The 12423-nt window shown below is 36.5% G+C and overlaps 1 protein-coding gene across 4 annotated transcripts in view; it reads right to left on the reverse strand.

The window, feature by feature from the left end:
• Positions 1–720: 720 nt before the first annotated feature.
• TUBGCP5 (tubulin gamma complex associated protein 5) overlaps positions 721–12423 on the reverse strand; it is a 28914-nt gene continuing 17211 nt past the window's right edge. For 2 of the 4 annotated variants that reach the window (XM_057404488.1, XM_057404487.1), the window contains 9 exons: positions 11471–11659; positions 10538–10720; positions 10189–10273; positions 9966–10086; positions 8846–9024; positions 7972–8097; positions 7311–7399; positions 5359–5459; positions 3243–4285 (listed from right to left, as the gene is read on the reverse strand). In XM_057404488.1, the coding sequence (XP_057260471.1) occupies positions 4212–4285; positions 5359–5459; positions 7311–7399; positions 7972–8097; positions 8846–9024; positions 9966–10086; positions 10189–10273; positions 10538–10720; positions 11471–11659 (1147 nt within the window). In that variant the 3' untranslated portion in view covers positions 3243–4211. Of the gene's footprint in view, positions 809–1801; positions 1982–3242; positions 4286–5358; positions 5460–7310; positions 7400–7971; positions 8098–8845; positions 9025–9965; positions 10087–10188; positions 10274–10537; positions 10721–11470; positions 11660–12423 lie in introns of those variants that run through there. The other 2 variants (XR_008971573.1, XR_008971574.1) reach the window with 2 other exon arrangements.

A 12423-nucleotide genomic window follows, 5' to 3' on the forward strand; every position in this document is an offset into this window, starting at 1 on the left:
TATTACTTGATACTAGAATTGGAGGACAACCACATTTTACCATCTGGATGTCTATGTTCTCATGTAACATGGCGCTTATCAGAACCATTTTAAAAGCGCCCCCTTCACATCACTCCAGCTGCCTGATTTAATTCCTGCAGTGCCTTCACGGCTCCCTGCTCTTCCCACTTTTGCGTAATTTAAGCACTGCAATGACAGTGCTTGATTAAAGGTGTTCAGGGGGTGTCCATGACCTGCTTCACTCCATACTGTATCCATCCTTCTTAGTTACTCCAGCCACACTGAAAGCAGGCCTTCTGGGCCTAGCTAAAATATACATGTATTCCTAATTGAGCTGTTAAACGATCTCCCATCACTAACTGGAAGTTAGATGTGTTTTTTATGAGGCCAAGGGCTACATTTGGGATTTCAAATAGCCCTTTCTTGGGTGGTATTTATTTAAACCTGGTATTTAACCCATGCCTGTCAACAACCTTTAGCGAGATCCAGAACACTAAGGTATCATGCTCCTAGCAATTTATGTACCCTACACCTAAAGCAGACGAACATCAGATAGTATGGCAGTAAAAAACTAAATGGAATTGTCTGAAGGCTAGATAAAGCCTTTGTTCAAGGCACCATGCTAGCCACAGACATCCACATGACAATTTCCTGAAGTACACCTATTTTCATTTTACTTCTTATATTTCCTTGGACTTTATAGTATTTATCCAAAGTCAGGAGCCCACAGGAATCCACATAAGAATTTCATTCCACAGCAGCCTGAGAGCTTCACCAGGAATCTTGTGGTGCTGCCTCAAGGTGTCTGCTATGTATAAGAAGCTGATGTACTCTGATTTTGCAACCACAGTCTACCCACCAACTCCCTGACAGACATGAACAAGCCTTAAATCCCTTGATTCTATTATAAAGCACATTCATTTTGCTCATGCAGGACACTAGAGCATGTACATTAGGCAATTCATCCCATCCACTCTCTACCCCAGCCCTGGTCTCTATCACTGGTAACTCTGTAAGCTATCCAGTCCCTAAGACCTGTGATCCTTCCCAGCAATAAACACACAGGGCAGCACAAGCCACTGTACAACACAATCAATACAAACTATATCAGTAAGGAAGAATTTTTCTGCAAGTGTGCAAGAGTATAGGAAAAAAGCTGGAAAATTGTAAATCTCTACGGTTAGTAAGATAAAAAGCACATCAGAGGGAATTTATTTTTATATATGTTTTTAATCAGCCTCCTGCAATTTAGAGATGCTATCTTTAATCCATGCTACCATGGAAACCACACAATCAAGAACTGGTTGCTAAACTTTTGGGCATCAATAGCTTGATACAACCAGAGGTCCTCAAGGACCTAGTGGATAATTAGGCGTTATTAAAACTAAACAGCAAAGAAAGCCCTAGAGAATTTACTAAGTCTGTGGTAAAATGTGGTCTAGAAGCCAGAGAAAAGAAAAGGAGAAGGAAGAACAGCACTGAGCCAGATAGATAAGGGCTTCTATGCGGCAACTTTTATGAGAGAGTGCACCCAGAAATTAAAGATAAACAAAAGTGGGAATGAAGTACAGAGGAAACTGTGACAGCATCCAGTAATGCAGTGTGCTCTTCTCCAAAGAATTTTATACCCCTTCAGAAACTTAGACAGTTCAGTTTCCACAAGCTTTACTGGGTATTTTAATATGCTTTTCCTTAGCTAGACTTGACAACTTATAACAGAACTATGACAAAACCCCCTTAAATCTATACACGCATGCAGTAAGTTAGGCCTCATTCTTCTAACATCTTTGCAATTGCTTACTTGAAATTCCAGAAGTGCAAGTGAAGCATACTCAAATGCTAGGTCTCCTCTGTCAAAGAGGGAGAGTGTCCAAAACTTAAAATTCAAATTAATTCAGAGATAACTGATAAAAATTTGGAAACAGGGTCAAAAAACATCCAGAAGGAATGGACCCAGGACAAAATCCAAGTAACAACATTGCTGTAAAAAAAAAAAATTAAATCAATAAGAAAACATTACAAGAAAATTTGAGTAAATAAATAGCTAAAATACCCCAAACCTCACTAAAAGCCTTCTTCTTTTCCAAACAGGTAAATAGCCATTTTAACTACTGCCAGGGGAGTGATGAAAAAGTCTTGGTAGCATGCACACTGAAATGTACGGACTTGTTTTTCTGTGGTTCTAAAGAAAGAGAAAAGGATGCCATTAAGGAAGACTCATTCAAGGGAATTTGCCAGCTAAGTATTACTGACACGTGAAAAGCAAAGCATGAAGGATGTCTGTAATTAGAATCAGCCAACATTGCTACAGCTAGATATTCCTTTGTGCTCAGCAGAATGGAAGGTTAATTCCTAAGCAGGAAACCAAGTGGAACAGCAAAAGCTTTCACTTGCATGGGGTCTTTCGGATAAAATAAGTAAATTCTACAAAGGAATTTACTAGGAATAATTATTTCAACAACATGAAGGACTGAAGCTTTTTTTCTCCCATATCTAGTTAATATTATCCAAGGTAAGTCTACGAAAAGCAGTAATGTCACTGAAGATATCCACTTTATAGAGAGGAGAAATAAAGCAGTTACTAGTTAGATTTTTTTTTTAAAGTATAGAGTACAAGACATACATATACTCAAAAAGTAATGAAGTAGTGCATACAAGTGCTGGACTTCCTAGTACATGTATGCCCTTTAAAACTATTATTAATCTATTCAGTTTTACTGCGTGAGAAAGAAGCAGTTAGAAAACATGCACTTGTCTCTACATGCAATAAACAACAAATGGGAACCGGTCATGGTAAAGTACGAATTACTTCTGTCAACAGGTGTCCACCTACCGCAAAATACATCCACTTGGAAAAGTGTGTCATGTGGTAGCAGAGGGCAATACAAACAGTGTTCTCTAAAGCAAAACCTCAACTCAGACAAACACAGAAAAACATGCCATAAGGCAGCAGAAAGTTTCCCAGTGTTACATTTCAAAAGGAAATGCATTTTTTTTTTCCTGAAAACATTTTATGGCTATAAATTGGAAGACTCTCTTGAGATCTCCTATTTAAACAAGAATCCCAATATTCTTTTTCATTGAAAGCAATTATTAGTTCACAGATGAAGAAAAAACAGCTTTATAATGTGAGCCACAGAGTCTCACAGTTGGTAGTAATGTACTTCATTTACCTTGCAGAAACATCCCTCAAACTCTAGGTTAACAACTGGATTTCAGCAGAAACATACACAACAGTGAAATTCCAATTATTAAATCTTTTATTTATTCAACTAAACAAATAGATAAATGGCTATGATTGATTTTCTCTTCTGAAATGCAGGGGTACTGATGCCAGAATTACTGAGAAATGTTCACAGGGAGAAGACAGGGCAAGTCACCTTGCCCAGAATACGTTCCACATTTACTTCTCTAGAAATGTAACCTTCTGCATTACAGTCTACTGCTTTACAAGACATCAACTACTAGAAGTAATGTTTGTTTGCAAAATGTTTACAAGGAGGAGAACAGTCAAGTCATACCTGGCCACCTCTAAGACATCTCAACAATCCAACAGTTAAAACTAATGCATTACACACTGTGATCTTGATCCTACTTAAACTGACAAGAGTGACCGCTAAAATTAGTAAGCATTTGATCATTCAAAATAAAAATATTGGTATCTTACAGTCTCAAATAATCCATTTTGATAAGTTAATCTTGTATTTTTTACATCAGCTTATTGTAACAGTAATAACTGTTCCCAAAGAGTTCTTAAGAACCATTAAGCAAATAAGAATGCTTCTTAGCCCTTTTTTCAAAGGAAAAAAGGCCAAAAATGAGCCTTTTGAAGAGTAAGAATTGAGTCACACCATTCCACGCTGCCCTATGACCTATTCACAGTTGCAAAAGCAATGGAAAAGAGTAAATCAGCAATTATTTCTAATTCAACAAAAAATAAATCCTTTTTACAACATGAAATACATTTTCTGTATTTTAAATGAGATTGTTTACACAGGATGAATTTTACACTGTACATGGCTTTTGATGCTGAAACATATACGGAAAATACTGCCACAGCCAAAAGACTTTAAATACCTGTACATTATTTACATTTTCAACTATTTTACACAGCTCCAAACCCTCAGTGCCATTTGGCCATACACATTTCCAATTGGAATGTAAAATGATTACAGCTTTTTAACAGAAGAATGTCAACATAAATGCTGCTTTCAGTTCTTTATCAATTCAATGGACTCGGAAATTTGTTCCATGCCAGCCATCAGTGACAAAGCTAAAGATTCCACTGTGAACCAAACCATAAAAAAAAGTAGTTAATATTTGCATTACAACAGCCTGAAAATACTTATTGCAATATTTAATTCTGTAGTTTAAAAGGAAGATCCCAGTTTATTTTCTGAATTGTAACACTTCAGGATTTAAGACTGTATGAAATTTTATGAATCTCTGACATTTCAAACAACATTTCACCACTTTGATCATCAGTTATCCATTAGTTATTTTCAGCAGTAAGAACTGGTAAGAAATTAGCTCCTTTTTCTGAAATACTAACTGCTGAACACACACACAAAAAGAATAAACATTGTGAGGGGTTCCATGAAATAAGCCATTATCACAGAAGGTTCTTGCACACAAGCTCTTGTAGACTGAGTAGCAGTGATGTCAGATAATATTTACAATCACAGAATTATTTAGGTTGGAAAAGACCTTTAAGATCTCCAAGTCCAACCATCATCCTAGCACTGCCAAGTCCACCATGTCTCCAAGGGCCACATCTACGTGTGGTGTAGAAACCTGTTAAAATATGCATCTACATTCCAGCTAACCCCATTCAAGCCAAACTGGCACGGATTAGCTATTTAAGCTAGTATCAGGCGGCAAGTAGAAGCACAGACATGTCATCTTCTGCTTTTTCTGCTACAAAGGACATAACTTCCAACAGATGGACAGAGCCAAGAGCCTGGTACAGTTTGCAGCCGAGACACCATAATACTAAAATTCTATCTGTTCAAGATACTTCACAGCTAGCTGTCATCCAACAACAAAAAAAATGCTCTTTCATGCCCTACAGAACTAAACTTAATTCATTTGTTTCACTTGCTTGGCTCCATCAGCATCCCCTCATCAAGAGAGCTGGTAAACTGAAGACAGCTGCCATTAAAAAGCATGGCACAAATACTCAAAAAAAAAAAAGTTAACAAGTTAAGTAGTAAGGTTTCATGTCCTTTGGAATACCTCACAAAGTGAGATTCTTTAAGATGTACTGACAAACATTAAACCAGATTGAAATGTAAATACAGTCCTAGTAAAGTTTGTTTCCCACTAAGTGCAGGTACGTGAAAAGCTTCATGTACTTACAGTGAGGAAAAGAGCCTCGACAGACAGCTTTGTTGAGAACAGTTACAAGAAACATGTGACAGTTCTTAAAATCAGATTCCATCTTCTCTATGGATTCCATCCTACAAAACAGTTTAACAGATGAATGCTTAACAGACTAGCCACTGCACTACCTTTAAAATATGACCAAAACTCCACAGTAAATGACAAAAGTACTCTTTGTATAGCAATCTGGCTTAAACTTACCGTATTTCAGTTATGCCTGTGCATACTACTTCTAGAATCAAAGGCAATTTTGACAGGAGCATCTGAGCACTATCACAACAGCATTAATTTCCTCATCATGTCAAAAATCTCAGCAGTGACAAGGAAGAACTGTCTGGTGCTACCTGACAACTGTTACTCCTACCTAGTTTTGTATTTTAAGACATCAGTTCCTGGTCCTTATTGCTTTAGAACTCATTGGGGTAAACCTACACTGACAAATAAAACAGGGAAAACCACGCTGCTGTACTATCAGCTCTTGAATTCCACTCTGGACTGTGCCAGCCAGTACTCACCAGAGAAGGGAGAAGATGGAGTTCACAGTAAGTCATTCCTTCCTGCCACCCCCACCCCCCCCAAAAGGATATGAATGATACTACATCAGCTATGACTTTTTCCTGCCACATCCAAGAGTAGATAACTACATGTCCCAAGTTTCAATCTATCAACAGACTTCACAAATTATTTTCAACACTTTGAATCAGAAAAGCACTCCAAAAATAGCAACTTCCTAGTGACAAAAGACAGCAGGATCCAAGCTCTAGGTAGCATTTATGCCAAAGAGAATTAGTCCTGAAAAAAATGAATGTGAGCCAGTCCACACCAGCTTGCCACAGGACCATAGATCAACCCTTGAGTGTTAGACATAGCCTTGGAGAGTTGTCCACTACCATTCATTCTGCAAGCAGCAAGTTACAGAAGCTAAAGTATAAACTGGGAGAGGAGCGCCTGGAGAGCAGTCCTGCGGAAAGGAATCTGGGGGTGCTGGTCAGCAGCAGGCTCCATAGGAGTCAATGTGCCCTGGCAGCCAGGAGGGCAAACTGCACCCTAAGGTGCATCGAACACAGCATCACCAGCTGGTCAAATGAGGTGATTCTCCCGCTGTATTCAGCATTGGTGCAGCCTCACATTGAGCACTGTGTGCAGTTCTGGGCCCAACAACTGAAGGAGGTACTCAAATGTATTCACAGGAAGGCAACAAAGCTGGTGAAAGGGCATTTGAACTAATGGAATCAAACATTTTGCATTAAAATCTTGACTTCGAGGTCAATGGCAGAACTTTCATTGACTTCAACAGTTTCACCGTTTTTACCACAATTTTTTTTTTTTTTAACAAAGGCTTTATAATTTGGACAGTCCAGATTAGAAAAATAGGGAGGTTTAGAGATTAGATTTAAATGCAGGTGTTTTTCTTTAAAGGAAAACAAAATGTATTGCCTTCTAGAATGAAGGCCAAACAAAATAATTCCATTTTTCAGAAACCAATTAATGAATGTCATCATCTAGCTGCCTACAACTTTAAGTCAAGGAACATGATCACAAAACAAACCTATGAACCTCTCATTTTACCAGTATCAATAAATGCGAAGGAAAAGAAAACCCTCTTTGTTGCTATGCTCTACAATCTTTTCAAACACAAGTTATATATTGGCCACCTTTTTAAATAGAAAATACTGAATACACACAAATGCATTGAACTTGTTAAGTTCTATCTAAAATAAACTGCACTTTTGCTAAGAAATAGCAATTAGCCTTTTGTAGATACTTTTCCAACTGGAGTGTAAAATGATTATAGCTTTTTAAAGTTAAACACCGAGCAATGTCCTTTTATTTCACAAACATACACACAAAAAAACCCCAAAAACCTCAAAATCGAATTCTCAGCTGTGAAATGATGACCATGCAGAATTTTAGGTATGTATACTTACTTCCAAGCTCCCAAACCAGCCTGCCAACGGTCTGCAAACATCAGCACTAAATTTAACACTTTCATTATAGCTTCTTTCACAAAGCTCACCTAAAATAAGGATCAAAACAAAAGGAATAACAGTCAGAAATTAATTGCTAAGTACAACAATTTTCATTATTAAGCTACAGTGCAAAGGTATCCCATGCCATTTAATCTCAACTGTAAAAACAACCTCCAAAATACAACGTGATTTCTTCAAATCTGTGTTCTGCATTTGTTCTCTAATTCATTTCATGTCTGAGTACTTTAATGAGGACTACGCAGAGACAGCATGTGGGATAAAAGTCTACAATGCTATCCACGTACCTCTATTTCCTGCCACACCAGTGTGTATACTCCTCATTACATTACCAAGCCTCAGTTTGATCAAATCCTCCCATCTCTTTAAAACAAATAAGTCATGTAAAATCCAGTACAAAGAATTTAATTTTGTCTTCTCTCCTTGACAGAATTGAGCCGAGACTTGCAAGGAACACGGGATCTCAGTGTTGACACTGGAAGAGCTAGAGTTTCCTCAAGAGTAGCTGTATATTTCTTAGTATGTATGAATTGCAGAACAGGCAGCATAATTAGTGCTAAACTCAACGTATCAAATATGCCATTTGTTTTTTTTTACCCACCTTTTCTCTCAGTAGGCAGCGATCATGGATTGTAGATAGATATCTGTAATGTATCTTTATCAACTGATCTAAATCTTTGGCTTCTTCTACCTGATGCTGAAACTCCAAGCCTGTACTGTGAAGAATCTTAAAAAGAAGACCAGAGTTATTAAATTCCATGCTGCACACAAGTGCTTATGACTGTCTTCCAGCAGAGCCTAAAACTGCCTGATTCATTCATTCTTCTGTCTCATATTTTAGGCTCACTTCCCAAATTACCATCAACGACAACATATCATCAATAGTAAAACTTTGAGCTCTTCTTATGACTACACAATGGCATTCCTCACACAAATAGGAATACTGCCATTGCACAAGGGCAGACAGATTATCCCCAGGAGCTGATTTGGAGTGTACTGGTTTTATTAAAGGCAAACAAAAGGCAACTGTAGAGCAGGTATGAATCTACAGGCTTTGCCTTTATATTTGAGAAGTCATGTTTATGCTTTTGGGTCTGTGTACTAGAGATTTTTGAGAAGGATCTGTTTAACTAAAATGTCTGTGTAACACTTTCATAAGCATAATAGCTCTTAAGAGAGTAACAGCTTACAGAAACCTATAATAGCTCTTAAGAGAGTAACAGCTTACAGAAACCTATTTTTACATGACTATGCTTCAGTCATCTAGCACTGGAAGAAACAGTCAAAAAGAACTAAATATATCCAAAGATCAATCATGTGCATGTAGACCTTCTAAAACATTTTTAGGATTACTGGTTTAAAACTGCCAAGTTAAAACTGAAACATGTTCAACCTAAAATCATTTTGAAGAAAGGACATTAGAATAAGATTTATACAAATTCTTAATATAAATGGAATTGTGATATAAGACAAACCCTAGTCATGATGTAGTTGTGGAGGCTGTTAACAAAATGCATGAGTTTCACTCTTAAGAGGAACATGCGATGTATTTGTTGTTTTATATTTTCTGGTTGTGGTGAAAATAAAGGAAGCATTCCTTGTTGTAACGAAGTTCCTTCCTTAACCTGTGGATTTTCTGCAGCACAGACTAGTTCTAAAAAGAAGAGGCAAGAGGGTTAACCTGTAGTACTTATGCGTACAAACTGTAGCTAAAATGTTACTTAAAACTGATTTTTATTTCTTATTATTCTGCACACAACACTGATATAAGATTTTTCTTGTAATTCAGATGTGTTAGTATATAGCAACAATATGCTGAATAGTTTGACAGCATATGTACAATACAATTTGATAAATACTAGAACAGGAAATGCTATTTAAGAACTATTATGTGAAATGATAAAAAAAATCTAAATTAAAATAAATATATTTATTTTATATCTCTACAAAGGGGAAAAGACACAAAGGGCATACCCATAAAGCCATACCCATAAAGTTTACAGAAGAGAAAACTGTAATTTTAGGAAGATTACTAGTTAACCAATGTACAAAATAGAGACAGACCCCACTGACTTCCTAATTTATTTTTCTAGGACATGAAGTGTGTATCCATTTTATATGGGACAGGAAGAGTATAAACATTACCCTGGTGAAAGACACAAAGAGATCTCTTTCCATTACCCCCAAGTATCTAAATTGCAGCATAGAGGCTGTATTCCCAACTGTCCTGTCTTTTTCAATCTCAAATATAGTATTTGTTTTTCTTGTTTTAAAGGGAATGCATAAATAGCGCTGTCCCTGAGGCCAAAGAAAAGTGAAAAACAAGCCCTGCTTAATATATTATTTTCAATTTTCAAAGCTAATAGAGAGAAATATTTTACAGACTGCATCAAAATTCTAAGTAGTTTACTATTACTACTAGCAAATAGTAAATTTACTACTAGTAAATGATAAAATTAGTAAACTAGTTTTGTAAACTATTACTACTATTAAAAGTAGTACTATTACTACTCACTGCAGAAAGCAACAGACTATTTATGCTCTTAGACCACAGAACAAGTTCTTAGATTATCTTACATTGAAGAAGTTTCTTACCATCAAATCGTAAAACATCTAGACTATACTTGGCCCATTTTATTTGCAGTAAGAGCAGAAAAACTTGATTGTAAATTTTTTGGCACTCTAAGCTTATAACTATATCCACAGGCCAAGGAACCTAAGAGGAGGAGAGGATAATCAAAACAGAAAAGTAAATCACTTTAATGCAACATTCCAAATCTATTCTAGAATAAGAATTACAGTAATATTAACTCATTACCTTGTAACTCAATGTCAAACCATCTAAGGTGTGGACAGGGAGTTTCTTCTTTGCAGTATCAACACTTTCAAAGGATATAGATAACCTATGCAAGGAAAGGTGATTTAATTGGTGATAAACTGTTTTAAAATACTGGTTAGTTTCATTGATTTTTAATTTCTCATTCTAAATACCAACTGCCTGATTTAATCTGGGGGACCTGGGTAAAAGAGGTAACACTAGGTCAAAACTTCATTAAAACAGGGATTCTTTTAATGAGTATATGGCAATTCATTTTGTGCTATGCAATTTAAGTACATTAGTACAGGTAAGTGTGAAAGAAACAACTAAACTATATTTTGCTTTTTACCTTGCACTGTCCTCTGGATAGCGCTGCCCAACTGCTTCTTGAAGTTGCACATTTAAGAAAGCAACATTCTGCCAAGTTTCCTTTTCTCTGATTTTGTCAAAAATAGATGTATAGAAGTCATACATGGTATCTCCAGCTTCAAGTAAGAAAAAGTTTCTCATTGCCTGCAAATATTCCACAAGCCTAAACAGAAACAAATGTGTAACATTACCTCAGTCTTAATTATACAAGTGAAATCAAAACACAACTGTTAGAGAAACAAAAATCTTAAAAACTCTTCACTACAAGAACTCAGTACTGAACACACACTTAATAAAGTCCACAGGAAATCCTCTGCTTAACGCTCAGGTAGCTTTCACATGCATTCATATAACACAAAATAACCAAGCCATTTTTTTCCTGTAAGCAGGCTACGGAACAGCTTAGGGTTTGGAAATCCTGTCTGTCTCCCTAAAGAGAACTCAGAGAAGAGATGCAATTTCAGGGAGAGTTCTAAGTGACTTCAGTATGGAGCTCCAGAAAATCATGACACTGATTTTCCTTTTCTGATTACGTAGGAAATATAGTAGTGCTACTCCTCTCATAAGAACTGTGACTATAAAACCATTAACTATTTCAAACAGATTCCTAAAATTTCTTACAGTTTCAAATGATAACACTACTAAAAGTACTGTTTGAAACAATTCTGCCCTTGAACATCCACTGAAGCAAATTATAGCTTTGCTGTCAATTTAAGCTAGACCAAGTTTTCACCTAGGATTTTATCATGTTCGATCCACCTTTCCTCCTTAATGACTTTATTGTTTGTTATCAAATTGGAGTAGAAACACAACATAAAATGGCTGCTTTACTGTATGGTAGAGCACTGCTAATTAAAAAAAAAAACAGAGGAAAAAAAAAAAAACTTAGGGAAAACCAAATCTACTTTCTTACCTGTAATCCTTTTTTAAAGTTTGCATTAGATTACCACAGCACTCCAAGTATTGCTTGTCTATGTGTGGATAAAGGCAAGACCTCAGTGTCAGTTCAAAAGTCTGGCAGGTCACAGATTCTGAGGATCTATCCACACAAACATCTCCACCAGTAAACTTTTCATGAAAGTCACCCTGTTCCAAATACAATCTTCAAAACAAAACAAACTACTTAAGGAAGAAGGTTCATAATTCATACACTATATAAACAAAAAATGTCATATCTTCAAGGTTTTTAATCAAAATTGGATACTCTAAAATACATGGTGCAGAAGTAATAATAAAAGCTGTTTCGTAACTATAGTACATATCAAGCCTATTAAGTGATCCTTCATACTGGTTTTCGATAACCATTTATTAGGACACCAAAAAGGATGGCATACTAGAATCACTTAACTGCTCAAGGAATAATTCTGAAAAACAACATCAAGTTCGAACACTATACAGCTTAATGAACAAACCCATTAGCTCTAAAAACTATACTGTGCTTATACAGCAGCCAGGTGAACTTCCCAGGAAAGAAAAATAAGGAAACAAAGTAAAAATTTGAACAACCGAAAAGCCCAAATAAACAAACAAAAAACCACCACACAGGTCAAACTGGTTTGAGGCACCTTAAATATGGGAACCCTATATATTACCTGTGATATTACACTGTGAGAAGAGAGTATCTGCAGTCTGCACTTGGAAAGCTTAATTATATTGTCACAGAAATAGAATCATAGAATAGTTAGGGGTGGAAAGGACCTTAAGATCATCTAGTTCCAACCCCCCTGCTATGGGCAAGGACACCTCACACTAAACCATGTCACCCAAGGCTCTGTCCAAGCTGGCCTTGAACACCGCCAGGGATGGAGCATTCACAACTTCCCTGGGCAACCCATTCCAGTGCCTCACCAACCTTACAGTAAAGAA

This window comes from Pezoporus wallicus, unplaced genomic scaffold (assembly GCF_028554395.1).
Source record: "Pezoporus wallicus isolate ANWC-B61680 ecotype Strahan unplaced genomic scaffold, APGP_CSIRO_Pwel_v1 contig_5787, whole genome shotgun sequence".
NCBI lineage: Eukaryota > Metazoa > Chordata > Aves > Psittaciformes > Psittacidae > Pezoporus > Pezoporus wallicus.